Genomic DNA, 15,000 nt, shown 5'->3' on the forward strand with positions numbered 1-15,000 from the left:
AATAGTTTTCTTTTACAGAAAACTAAACGTGAGCTGCAATCAGTGTCAAAAGCGTGTGATAGTTGTTTAATCGAAGTTGAAACTCCTGTCCATAAAGTTTCATCAGTTTCAAAGCTGCCTTGAAACCAGATCCATGCCCTCTTTGGTAGTATGGTCGGGATGCATAAACAGGATGTTCCTTAATTTCTTCCTCAAGGTTTTACTTTGTTAATGAGCATGCATGTATTAGACCACCTTCTATTATTTTTATTTATTTATTTATTTGTTTATTCAATTTTAAAACTGCTAATAAATATTTTACAAATTCATGGCGATCACTGTACGTGCTGTAGTGAGAGTAGAATCTGGAAATTCCCTGCATCCAGAGTTTATCTCTCGTTATGAAGACCTGGATATTAAATTGCCAGTCTTAGTTTATCTTGTAATCTACACCAGCTTGATGTTCCTTTTGGCTTTAATTGATGTAACTGTTTGCTTTTTTTTTTTTTTTTTTTTTTTGCTTTTAAATCTTCAGCTGAAAATCCTTATGGACAGAATCAACAGACTATAAACCCAAGAGGGCTCCAAAGGAAAATCAGCATGTAAAGAAAGGAAGTTGTAGGATAAGATGATAAATAAATACATACGAAGGAATAAAAAATAAAACCGATACACCTGAATTCGTGAGACGTCAGCAGCAGCAGCAAACTATTCCATATTTCAATCGTAGCCAAGACATAACTCGTAACAAACTGAATAGTATCAAACCTGATGATAGAAAACAGCTCAGTGTTTGCAGCAGCAGCAGCCTGCCTTGTGTGTGTGTGTGTGTGTGTGTTTTTTTTTTTTGTTTTTTGCTTTATGTGCAATGGGTGTACTCATTACTCGTGTGATTGGCTGTAGGCGTAACTACGCATTAACGCTATTACGTGTATGAAAGAGAATCTTTCATGTTACCTTTTTCATCAAAGCATTTCTCCGTTCGACATTGTTGAAGCACCGAAGACATGAATATTATATATAACAATCTCTCTCTCTCTCTCTCTCTCTCTCTCTCTCTCTCTCTCTCTCTCTCTCTCTCTCTCTCTCTCTCTCTCTCTCTCTCAGACCACTGGATTTTGGCAGGATGACAATGTTTGGAGTTGGCAGTACCACTCACTGAAATTGACAAGTCTTATAGATCCCCAATATTTTGTCGTCTTTCATTGTAGTTTTTAAATCTTTACATAATTCAGAACGAACATTAAAGTTTTGTTTTAATAAAATAATTTTCCTTTTAGTGCATGAGATTGCCATCATCCTTTACTTGTGTCGTATATTCATACCTGGTTACAGGATCGGTCACTTCACGTAGCAGAAAATAAATATATAGGTTAAACAAATTAGGAGAAGTATGTTCTTCAAAGCAATAAAATTCAATTCCAAGATTGTAGAATCTCAAAGTTATTTTTATTATTATTATTATTATTATTATTATTATTATTATTATTATTATTATTTATATGTATATATAAATATATGTATGTGTGTGTATGTTTGAGTATGTACTCAAAGCAACAGAATTTAAACAAAAGACTGTGAAATTCCAAATTTATGTATATATATATATATATATATATATATATATATATATATATATATATATATGTATATATGTGTGTGTGTGTGTGTGTGTGTGTTTATTCAAAACAGTTTATATTCTAAGTTGCTGCCCTTTGAACATGTGACGTTAACCGGTGAACCGGCTAGATACTCGCCGTGATCAAAAGTGGCCGTCCTTGACGTGAGAACAAATTATGGTACGTTTGTCAAACGTACAAAATAACGAGCGACGTAATCACGAATATTTCAAGTAATCTTGCCTCGTCAGTTCGTTTCTCTGTGACCTTGACAGTGTCTGTTATGGTCTGTGCGTCATTACCTAAATTTTTCTAGGGCTTTACCAGGGTCTGTATGAATTGTAACATGTCTGTGTGAATTCACATTCTTAAACTAGAAGTAATAGAATGAGTGAATGACTGAGATCTAGCTGTTACCAGCTCATTTCAAAGCCTACTTTAACGTGTAGCACAAATTTTAGTAATGGTAATGACAATGGTTTGTAAGGTCATAATTGTTTGTACATTTCGAGGAGTGCCTGCAGTATGATGTAGAAAGTAAATTTATTTTTTTTTACAGAGTTTGTCATCAAAGTTTTATAACTGTTCAGCTTTCTTTGCAAGTTTCCTTAGCATGAAAGTATTATAAAGTTTCCTCAAAGTTTACTGATTGTTCGGCTCTCTTTGCAAGTTTCCTTAGTGTGAAAGTATTATAAAGTGTCATCAAAGTGTACTAACTGCTCAGCTCTCTTGGCAAGTTTCCTTAGCATCTAAGTATTATCAAAAAAAGTTTTAGGAGCCCAGTGCAGTGCTATGTTAGTCAACAGTATTCCAGTATTCGATGCTTTCAAATAATCATCGTAAATGTTGCTTTGCGTACTCTAGGTATTATTGTATTAAAAATCATGGCATGTGAAAAAAAAAATGGCGCAAGCATTTCAGTAACAATTTCTACGTCGTAACTTTCTTAACAAATTGATTACTTAAAGTTGGGGATATAAAACATAGCGTATAGGAAATTCTATAATCATGCTTCTTTCCATCTTGAGTACGGGGATGGTACAGATTATAGATTACATTAAATTTCAGCATTTTGGAGGTGCGTGGAATTATTTTTCCTCTAAAGAAATGAAAAGAAAAAACTATTTTGATTTATATATAGCAAGCGTGACCTTCATTTGGAGAGAAGTCCTTTGAATGTCAACCGTTAGTGCCTGCTACTCCATTCCATCGTTAATCTCTCTCGCTCTCTAAGACGCGACCACCTAGTACACACCTACTTTTCTTGGTTGAGGATTGCCAGCATTGCACTCCACGACGGCGTTAAGCCAGCCAGATGTGATGACGTCATGGAGAGTGGGGTCTAATCCCCCTGATGTAATTCCTTGTGAGGCTTCGCTTTCATCAAAAGAACTTTTTCTCTGTCTCTGTCTCTCTCTTCTTCGGTTAGTTGGTCTCTTTTGTTTTTGGGGTGTTTTCGCGTTTGCTTTCGTGGCGTGTTTGGGTTCGTTCTCGGTCTCCATTGTAGTAGTGTTGTTTTTTGTATCCCCCTTCCTGGTCTTTCGGACACTGTTTGCTCTCAGTAACAGAATCAGCGGTTTCTTGTTCTCTTAACAAGGAAACATGTTTTATTCTTTCAATAAAGAATGACCTTTTTTTTGTTCTTATGATAGAAAAAATCAGATATTTTTATATAAATCTTGCCTAAGGCATTAACTGCTGTTTCTACTAAGAAAATCACCTGCTATTCTATTTTAGTAAAGAATCATTATTATATTGTTTTATTAAAAGATTTGCTATTAAACAATGCAGTAATGGTCAGCTGCTGTTTTCTTTTAGTAAATCTTTTGTTTTTCTTACTTAAAAATCACCTGTTATTTTCTTTTATAAAATAATTCGCTATTATTTTCTTCCAGTAAAAAGTCTGTTGCTATTTTACAGTATCCAGAAATCAGCTATAAGTTATTTTAGTCGAGAATAAGTAGCTATTTTCTTCCGGTAACGAATCAGCTGTTATCCACTTTCAGTATGGAACCAATGAAATTTCCAGGTACCCGATTCAGAAGCGGCAACTGGGACCTCTGATTGTATAAGGCTCGATGGGCTCATTGTACTGGCTACTACTGTACACCTTTCTTGCGTCTAGAAACAAGGTGGCTCTTTGATGCGCAGTTAAACGCCATTGTTGTCCTCTCCTTTCGACTTGCAGTTGTTTCGTCGGGTAACCCCGTTTCCGTGCAGTGGGCTTCAATTTTTCATCGCGAGTTATCGTTAATGTTCCATCTAGAGTGCTTTTGAAATTTCCATCTAGATTTTTCTCGAAATTTCCATCTAGATTTTATCTTTAAATTTTCATCGGGAGTGATCTTAAATTTTTCGTCTAGAGATATCGTTAATTCTCCACGTAGAGCAATCTTGAATTTTCCATCTAGAGTGGTTTTGGATTTTCCTTTTAGTGTTTATGAAATTTCCATCTAGATTGATTTTGAATTTTCCATCTAGAATGATTTTGAATTCAAAGGATTTTGACTGCAGCTGATTTTTACTTCATTCATGTCATATCTCCACAGCTAGCAATATTCCAAGGCCATAATTAACGAACCGAAATTTTAAAAAAATGCTATAATTGGCTTAAGTCAAATATGATGAATCGTTTCTGACAAAAGGGTGAAATGGACTTTTTTCTGAACCTCCTGTAGCGACGCCTCAGGGGAAAATCTTGAGGCTCGGCAAAAAAGAAATCGCTGATTGTGCAACACACGCGCACTAAGCAAGAAGCAAGACAGAGAGAGAGAGAGAGAGAAAGAGGGGCGAAGACTCCCCAAGGGGGTCTTTTCTAAGGCTTCGTTCTTTGTACTAGTTCCTATGACGCTGGGGGACGTTAGGGTCATCACGTAGCCTTACTGGTGGAGGGTTTTCGTAACCCTACGTCCTGCTGCCAAGGATCTTCCATTTTTCTGGATTCTTTTTTTTTTCCTTTGTCTCGAAAAAGGTACGAGGGTTTCATCGGCCTGTGGTGTTGGGGAAGGGAGAGAGGTTAAGGGGAGTAGCGGTGCTCGATGGACCCATGGCATTAGCAGTCATTTTCGAAGTTTAGTCTTCGCATTGGCTTGCTTCATTGAAAATAAGCTAGAATTAAAGGTTGTTGTTTTGAAAAACACTCAAGCTCACAGTTCGATGTGATAGCTCAAAGCTGAACGCCTATTTATCCAAGCTTTTGACAGTTATGATATTCCTTTGTCTGAAGCACATGTACCTGTGTTTGTTCCTTCATCTAAAGCACATGTACCTGTGAATCTAACTCAGGTGTAGACTTGCACTGGCATCGTTTGAGAATCAAGGAAATGACAATAACGCAAGAAGTCAGTGCTTTGCCAGGCCATGATTTTTGTTCAGTTCTTAACCAATTTATATCGGGGGCTTATCTACAGCGGTTGCTGTGCGCATTTCTAGATCAAACCAACATGTTATGTTTGTCCCTCTCGCCGCTTCAATTGCGTCATATCCAGATTATATACTGTGATTCATTTTAAAAGAATCCGGATCATATAAGGTATCATTCTCGAATGACATGTTCACATATTTGTTTTCATTCACTGTGACCATTGAGTGCACGTGAAATTGACATTTTAATGCAGACGAAATTTGACCATTTAAAGCAAAACTGAATATGTAATGCAAACGAAGTTGACCGTTTAATGTAGATGAGCTTGAATACTTCATGCAAATGAAGTTGACTATAAATGCTGACAAATGTGACCATTTCATGCAGAGGAAGTTGGATATTAAAATGCAGACGAAGTTGACCATTTAAATGCAGATTAAGTTGACTATTTGATGTAGACGAAACTTACCATTCAAATGCAGACGAAGTTGACCATTTAATGCAGACGAAGTTGACTATTTAAAGCAGGCAGAGTTGACCATTTAATGCAAAGGAAGTTGACTATTTAAATGTAGAGGAAGCTGACCATTCAGTGCAGACGGAGTTAACAATTTAAATTTAGAGGAAGTTGACTACTTAAAGCAGACAAAGTTGATCACTTAATGAAAAGGAAGTTGTCCAATTTAATGCAGACGAAATTGACCACATAGAGGATATTGACCATATAATGCAGTCGAAGTTAGCAATTTAGATTTAAAGGGGGTTGATTAAATGATGCAGACAAAGTTACCCTTTAAAGAAGGCGAAGTTAACCATTCAGTGCAGACGAAGGTGACTATACAGCTAACCATTTATGGCAGAGGAAGGTGGTCATTTAATACAAATGAACATGGATATCTGATAGGGACGAAACTGACCACTAAGTGCAGATTTTATAAACAGGCGAAACTGTCCATATTTTGAGAAGTAAGGACGAAAAACCAGGCGTGTGGCTGGTTAATCGTTTCTCTGAATAACGTCGCTCTGTGTGACTACAAGGTGCACTGCTCCCGAAAGGCCACCCAAGGAACTCATTGTTACAGCTCCAGAAAAACAGGGGAGCCTACCAATCGCTGTCGACTGATGTCAGACGGACACGGTGCCGATGTACTGCACAGACTTCTTTTAATCATTTAATATATATATATATATATATATATATATATATATATGTGTGTGTATATATATATATATATGTGTATGTGTATATATATATATATATATATATATATATATATATATATATATATATATATATATATATATATATATATATATATATATATATATATATATATATGTATATATATAAAAGCTAAGTTGTAAGTCAAACCTCTCGTGTTTCTTCGTCCAAAATGTTGAAGAGGAGCTTCCTTGAAGACCGGGCCCTCCTGTTTAACGGGTCCTGCCGAAACGGTACATCTCCTTTACCTTACAACCAGCTCGTGTTAAGGGGTGTTTTATTATTAACCAGCAAAGTTGGATACAGCTCTTCCCCTGGTAAAACCTTATGCTTCTGCCAGACTCGGGGTGGCTCGAAATCTTTCCACGTGAATGTTTGGCAAAACGAAAATATCTGGTGAGAGATTGTGTTGTAAGGGTTGTATCGTCTGTATAATAGCGCTTGATATTCTAACAACGCCTTGGTTTCGCTTTTAAGATATTTAATAATTACATTGGATGCATTTTATATATATATATATAAATATATATACATATATATGTGTGTGTATTGTGACACATATACTGTAACATTTTTTATATTCACAAAAATTAAGCCGCAAATGTCGTTTAATATCCAGTTTAATAAACCTCGGGAAAAACTTACACTTAGAGGGAATTATAAATGATAGAGGATTCGTCACCAAGGGGATTCGAACCGCTGCCTGGTTTGGAAACTGACGGTTAGTGTGTGAATGTGTATGCATGTATGTATGTATATATATATATATATATATATATATATATATATATATATATATATATATATATATATATATATATATATATATATTACTCTCCATTCGTCATCTCTGTGTGAATGACTTTACGTAGGTATGTGTGCATATATGTTCGTACGTCATATTCTTATTTAAGCTGAATGTCAATTAAAGTAAATCTTGAGTCGAACATTGCCAGCCAGATGATGCATCCAGTAGTTATATAGAGGACAGTGTTGAATCTACCAGCATTCTTTACCACTTTCGCCAGTGAGCCTGGTCACTTCTGCTCATGTCTCTAGTTGTGTAGACAGTCACGAGGTATCCGGAGAGATGACGGTCATCACGTGGCTATAGGGGTATGTGTGTCCCCATTAGTACCCACAACAGTCTCTATGGCCTGCTGAAGGGTATTTTGACATTGAAAGGATTTCGGCAAGGGAACAAGGGCGGCCTCCTTTCTTCTATATTCACTTTCACCTTATTAAATGATATCCTTGCGCCGTATGGATTTTAATTTCAATTCTTTTCCAAGTGCATTGGTAATTCTCTCTCTCTCTCTCTCTCTCTCTCTCTCTCTCTCTCACACACACACACACACACACACACACACACACACACACACACACACTGGCAGACCTCTATGATTTTTAGATGGGTAACATGTTATTGTCATTTCGTTGAATTTATTCGGCAGCACGAACTTTCATTCGAAGGAAATGCAAGTACTTCGTCCTTTTTTTAGCCTTTGGACCAAACTTCAGTTGTTTCTGAACACCACAAGTCTCTTGTATGTGCGCAAGTTGATATTATTATTATTATTATTATTATTATTATTATTATTATTCACGAGATTAACCCTATTCATAACGAACAACCCACCACAGGGGCCATTGACTTGAAATTCAAGCTTCCAAAGAATTTTATGGTGTTCACTAGGAAAAAGTAACGGAAGGTAATGAGAAATACTGAAATTTATTAGAAAACCAGATAAATTAACAAATTAACAGGTCAATAAAAATTTAAGTAAAATATTGAAATGCAGGTTGAATTATAATAGGGCAGTAATGCATTGCATCTTCGCTTGAACTTGTGAAGTTCCAGATGCACGACATCCTCTATAGGGAAGCTGTTCCACAGTCCAACGGTGTGAGGAATAAAGGTCCTCTGGAACAGAAGTTCGACAGCGAGGCACATTTACTGCATATTCCAACTGGTAGAGAAAAACAGGTACCAAAATGCGTTCAGAAATGACTGATTCTGCAAGAAATGATGTCAATACTTGCAGCTGTAATTTTCAAGCTTGTCGACGAGGGTAACGTGCTTTTCTTCAGAAGATGTAATTCATTGTTGATTATTACCATAAGTTTGTATAGACAGATTTAGGAAGTGTAAATGTTGAGGCACCTATAAAGTATGTATAGATGCAGTGGTTTTATATATATATATATATATATATATATATATATATATATATATATATATATATATATATATATATATATATATATATATATATATATATATATATATATGTGTGTGTGTGTGTGTGTATGTATGTATATATATATATATTATTCAATATGTAATATACAGTATATATATATATATATATCAGGTGTCGATGGTCATAGCTATTGTGACGCTAGTTTGCAAAACTATCAATCAGTTAGTCCGCGAGAAAAAAAATTTTTCTTTAATCTGGTCATGAGTCCGATTTTCCAAGGTCTTGATAAAGGCCTTATCTTTATTTCGCTCCAATTCTACATAGAAATGGGATTCATGTACTGTAGAGCTGGTTAGGTACCTTTCACGTCAGGTCTGTTAACACTTCCATGACAGTAGACACCTCATGAAATTATACTATTTGCGTTACAATCATAAATGTATAAAGTAAGTAAAAATTATATTTTAAATTTACATTTCATTAAAAGCATTGTTTTTTAAGATTAAATAGTGATAAGGCAGGGAACTTGTTTCAAATTTAGAAATAATTTGAAGATGGGGCTTCGCTAAATTTGTTGTAGGAAGCTAAGGCCTGATGCTCATTTCAGACACGGAATGAAACAACACCTGAGAGAAGGAATCTCTCTCTCTCTCTCTCTCTCTCTCTCTCTCTCTCTCTCTCTCTCTCTCTCTCTCTCTCTCTCTCTCAACACTCGAGTTTCATTCTTCAAATTCCTTTATTATATAGGATACGATGGCTGCAACTTTAGCTACAGTAAAGGGGCGTGCCCAGTCTAATTTACTTACGTAGAAATGGCAGATGTGACGTTTTTTCTTAATGAGACTTGGCTTTGAAACATGGTAAGCATTCTACTCCATCGTTAGAGAGAATTACCCTGAATATGATTTATGTATTTAGGCTTCTGCGCCGTTTGTATGCAATTCCATGAAATGAATGAAAAAGCGATCTCTCTAGCCATGAGCCATATTTATATGGCCCCGTAGTGGGGTAGTGTGTAGGCATTACCTAACGTTCTTTACATCGTCCCTTCGGCCTCAAGCTGCAATCCCTTCCATTCCTCTTACTATACCTCCGTTCTCATTCCCCTTCTTCTATCTTACTTTCCACACGTTCCCAACAATTGTTCCAGCATTATTTTCGGCGCTGAATGATCTCATGGGTCCCAGCGCTTGGCCTTTGGCCTAAATTTTATATTCCAATTGCGCTTCCAATATTTTTATGTGAAGTAATGAAGAATTGCTTGAACAAAGCCTAAAGATAGTATCTCAAGACTTGAGCCCCATTCGTGAACAGAATTATAAAAAAAATGCTTGAAAACATTCCGCAAAAAAATGTCTGTATGTAAAATGATATCCCTGTATTGATCCTACCCTAAAACTACTGGGTCTGGGCTTCCAAGAAAGTTTCTGTTGCGGAATTTCACTTTCCTCGCGGTCATGGTCAGGCCATCCTCGACCAATGTCCCTCATTTTATCAAAGTTAGTTTTTTTCATTTAGTTGTTGTTCTACTTGGAAATGGTTTCTGTATTTCACTGGAATGGCAGTGAGTCAGTTCTTACTGGTCTCCTGTCAAGAAAGACGAGTGATAAAAATAATTCGTCATCAGATCAGATGAAACACCATATAAAGGACAACGCTGAATATTTTAAAAGGCCGTGAAGAAATTATCCTTTTTCCTAGATGCCGAGTTTTCCACAAAGACCGAACAGTTAATAAGGGAATTTTATGCTCAGTTGAATGTGATGAAAATTTCCAAATCTTATCATAAATTTCCTACTGATACTCCCTACCCCTAAGCTGCTGTCATCCAACATCTGTTATTTAATTGCACGAGTGCATTTGCTAGAATTGCAATTCGTTTTAGGCCAAAGAAGCTCCAGATACTAGAACGATGGTTGGAACACCGCTGAAAGATCAGGGAAAGCAAACAGTCACTTATCAGAACCACCTTACGAACAGAAACGGATGGCCGTACATGCATATCTTAACAACCTCGCTTAGTTTACTGTCCTCACCATACAACCTCCTACCTACCTACCCACCCCGGAGTTGGTCATCTGGCTACACTAGTATCTGGGTAGTGTTCTAATCAAGACCGCTCTCAGTAGAAGGAGAGACCCCACTGGACTCCAGTGTTTTTAGCTTTTGGTTTTTAAACAGGTATTTATTTGTTTTGAATGTGTTCCAAAATTTTTCTGTCTTACTTTATTTTGATGTTCAAGCCGTATAACAGCTTATTTTTTTCCTCAGGTTCTTGTTTTAACAGACAAGAAGGTTGTATGATCTTCAAAAAAAAGTTACTCGTTTTGAAATGACGTTAAGTGCTAGTGTCCGTGTGTTGTATTTGTGTGCATGTATTTGTCTTACACACGCATGACTTTTTTATATTCACAAATATTAAGCTACAAGCGTCGTTTATTGTCCAATTCACTATACTACGGGAATAACTTGCATTCAGTGGGAATTACCTATGTGTTTATGTTGCGTGCGTGAAACGGTGACAAGCTTCTGCTGCCTGGAAAAGTAAAACTTGACTTTAGTTGCGCGGCCTGATTCCCGTCAGTCGCCGACCGGGACAGGTTACGGCCTTTTTTTTTCTGGGGGAAAAAAGTAAGTATATCTTAGTTTAACCAGACCACTGAGCTGATTAACAGCTCTCCTACGGCTGGTCCGAAGGATTAGATTTATTTTACGTGGCTAAGAACCAACTGGTTTACCTAGCAAGGGACCTACAGCTTATTGTGGGATCCGAACCACATTATGACGAGAAATTAATTACTATCACCAGAAATACATTCCTCTAATTCTTCATTAGCCGGGTAGGAGAGTCGAACGCTGGGCCAACAGCGTTCCAGGCGCAAGCTCTATCCACCCCTCCAACGAAGGAATAGGGGGGGGGGTTCCTCCCTCCCCAGCCAGGTCAGTGCACGTCGCCCTAAGTTAGGTTAGGTAGGTAAGATCTGGTAGGTTAGGACCTGGCATTATAGGAAAGGTTATGTCTATTTGTGTATGAGGAACCTGTCCCGGTCGACGATTGGCGAGAATCAGGCCGCGCAACTAAGTAAAGTTTTACCCTGAGATATTTGTTAAAGTGAAACTTGGAAATTACAGAAATTAAACTTCGTTCGGACCAAGATAATAGATGTGAATAAAACTGATAAAGAGATAGATATATATAGAAAAGGATTTAGAGATATTGCAAGTTATTTTCATGGAGACTTTAGTTTGTAGATAAGTATATTTCAGGTGTGTGGAATTATTTTTTTAAGCGCTTTTTACAGCAGAACTGATTATCAAGAGAAATTTTATCAAAACCTTAAGTAACCTTAATGAACATATGATTAATCCCGACCCAAAAGTTTGGATTTATAATTCGCTGGGGGGTTTATCGCTTTTGTTTCCAACCCATACTTTTTTGGGGTATTTTTCGAAAGACTCCAGCCACCTCCCACATTATGATTTATATTTTTCGTGGGTAAAACACACCAAAACACAAAATTTCATCTCAATACATAACCTTCGCAAATGCTTAAAAAAATTAATCAAATTACCACTTATAAGGTAAGACAATACCGACCCCCACCCACCTCCATAGCTAATATGGCAAAACTGTTAGGTTGGTATTTTTAGGTACTTTTAGTGGCTTGTCACTTCGTAGCCATTTTTGCATGGAAAACCCAAAATGGTTTGCTATGCAAAATTGGCTAGCTGGAGTCTTTCGAAATGGCTGGCTGGAGTCTTCCGAAAAATTACTTTTTGTTTCCTTAATTTACAATTGACTTTTGAACTTGGTAAAGAGCTATAGCGTTTTGTAGTGTTCGACTAAAATCCAGAAGTACCGAATTTGTGAAACTTGCTTAGTTAGGTTCCTTTTGCTTCAAAGATTTCCTGATAAAGACGAGCCTTTTTTCAAAGAATTTAAGCTTGTTTACAAGTTTCGATGAAACAATACGGAAAGTAACGAATTAGATAAAATATCAAGCCGCTGAGGGATGGCGGGTAAGAAACTTGCGTAGGCCTAAGGCCCCGCTAACTGATGTAGGAGTTTCATTGGTGGTAGGTAGGCCAGTGAACATGTAGATTTTGGTATGCAGTCATAGACTCTTCTACACCACTCGCATAATAGCTGTTATATTCAGACACCCCAATTTGCTTGGTGCATCTCAATAATCACAAGGCTCCTCATTTCTTGTACATGCTGTCGAAATGAGATGACATTAACTTTGGAAGCACCACCCTGCTTGCGTGATGAATTCTTAATTTGCATTAGCTGCCAAACGCCGCCACTCTGTAACATGGAGTGTACTCGAGTGTACGTTATGTTCCGCTTGTTTGCAAGGGGTCCTTTTAAACATGTTTACTCTTCAAAACAATGTTAACATAATTTATGTTAGAGTGAAAGGTTTTTGCAAAATGGTAAATGAATGTGGAAATAGTGACAAACAATTCAAGGGGCCAGATTACGAAATGCGATTAAAAAATGACCAGAAAACTCATTTTCAGCCCTTAAACATACTCTAAACATATACTGTATACTGGCTAGATATTGCCGGGAGGTTAATCACATCTCGAGATTAGGACATCCCTGACAAGAGCTTCCTTTAGACTAGTAGGGACAATGGGCATCTTGTTTTGTTCTTTTAAAAAGTTCTTTGTTTTGCCGTCGTGTTTCCCTAAAAACATGGGGCCTGCTTGAGCTGTCACCACCGGATCTTGCTATTGCGATTATATTTGGTCGTGCGTGTCTATAACTGCGCCAGTTTTGTGCCATTGTCATTATTATATTTTTTGAAGGCTCAGTCCGCGTAGACTGGCCGGCGCCTCTTTGTATGCCTCTTGCTTACAGTATGGTTGAAAGTCCCGGACAATACCCAATGAAAATGCCTTTTTAGCTGGATGACATGGGACTTGTGATGAGTTACCAACTGGGATGTTTTCTTCTTATGCCAAACACACTGGTTAGTGGCAGTCAGAATTGAACCAGAGTGAGAAGGAGTCTGAGACTTGGGGAGAACAGTTGAAGGACAACAATGGCGGGAATTGGTGCGTCATAGTGTCCGGCCTTGTGGAGCGAACGTCTTGAAAATAAGTCAAATCGATAAACGAAACTTTGTGCTTGAAAATTTTTGTTTCTATAAGTCGGTAATTAGGAAAGATCATTTTCTGAAGTATTGCTAATTAAGCTTTAGTGCGTCACCTATCAATACTTTCTAGTCGTAGAAAGTTGTTGGCACAACGAACGAGTGAGCTGACGTAAAAATGGCTTCTGGACAGGAGAGTCAAGGGGCGGCATCGCTCGATAGACTAAGCAGCATAGACCTGTAAGTTGAAGATACTAAAAGGATTTTGCCATTGACCAAAGTAATGCCGTGGATTTGGACTGATGTAGCATGATGAGTTTTCCTGTATGTAAATATAGGAATTTTTTCGCTTTTAATAAGTTCTCCAGGATGTATTTTTGTCAGTTTGTTTTTCAGAAGGAAAATCGTTCAGAGAATATTGTTTCGTAGGCTATTGATGTAAATTATTATGCTCCAAAATTTTTGCGTGCTATTTGTGGAAGTATCAACTCGGTGGAAAATTTTTTTGTTTACATTTGCATTTCCTTTTCTGGGGAATAATTATAAATTTTGTATTTATTTTTTGGCTAAATAGGTACGCGATGTACACAGTTTATCAGGAAACCAATGCTATTTATGCTAAGGAAAGTTAGCCCGTACATTATGTAGCTCGACTGTTGTCGAGTGGAATGCAGACTAAAGAATTTGGGGTTGGTTCTGCCTCCTGCTGGGTAGGCCTATAGCCCCTTTGTATTCGGTCCCACGTCCTGCTACCTGTGTCAGAATCGGCAAAATTAACACCCCACACAAAATCTATATTGCCAAGAATGAGGCAAGTCACTGGCCTGGAGGGCATTTGTGGATGAGAAAAAATAGAATTGAGATGAATACTGTTATAGTGTATGTACGTACAGTACGTTAAGGACTGAAAGGGTGAGGAAAAGGTTAAGTATATCTTAGTTTAACCAGACCACTGAACTGATTAACAGCTCTCCTAGGCCTGGCCCGAAGGATTAGACTTATTTTACGTAGCTAAGAACCAATTGGTTACCTAGCAACGGGACCTACAGCTTATTGTGGAATCCGAACCACATTATAGTGAGAAATTAATTTCTATCACAAGAAATAAATTCCTCTTATTCTTCATTGGCCGGTCGGAGATTCGAACTCGCGGCCAACAGAGTGGTAGCTGAGAACGGAACCCGCTCGCCCAACAAAAAGCTGAAGGGGTGAGGAAATGTGTGGAGATATGTAGAAGGGGCGAGAATGTTAGTTTATTTGGCTAAGTTTAATCGGGGCGTTTTTCGAGGTGGTTTAGTCATATGGAGAAAATTGAGGATGATAGGTTGAAGAAGGGTGTGTGCAAAGCGATGGAATGAAGGAAACGGAAATTTTAAACCCTTGCCAGGGGTTAATATAGTTGTTGAAAAGGAAGGACCTCGGTTCACATGTAGCTGCTATGATTCGTTCAGTTGAAATTTTATTTATAAACAAAGAAACGAGGAAGCAATGACACCCTTACAGTGGGTAG

General features: G+C 37.4%; 1 protein-coding gene across 12 annotated transcripts in view; it reads left to right on the forward strand.

The window, feature by feature from the left end:
- The window catches only part of MESK2 (misexpression suppressor of KSR 2), a 379,072-nt gene that overhangs the window by 323,851 nt on the left and 40,221 nt on the right, over positions 1 to 15,000 (forward strand). Inside the window, exon 1 of one of the 12 annotated variants that reach the window (XM_067092549.1) lies at positions 13,064 to 13,730. The exons of the other annotated variants lie outside the window; for them this stretch is intronic. Coding sequence (XP_066948650.1) covers positions 13,669 to 13,730 — 62 coding nt within the window. The 5' untranslated portion in view covers positions 13,064 to 13,668. Of the gene's footprint in view, positions 1 to 13,063; positions 13,731 to 15,000 lie in introns of those variants that run through there. 12 annotated transcript variants of the gene reach the window in all.

The sequence above is a fragment of the Macrobrachium rosenbergii genome, chromosome 49 (assembly GCF_040412425.1).
Source record: "Macrobrachium rosenbergii isolate ZJJX-2024 chromosome 49, ASM4041242v1, whole genome shotgun sequence".
NCBI classification, from domain to species: Eukaryota; Metazoa; Arthropoda; class Malacostraca; order Decapoda; family Palaemonidae; genus Macrobrachium; species Macrobrachium rosenbergii.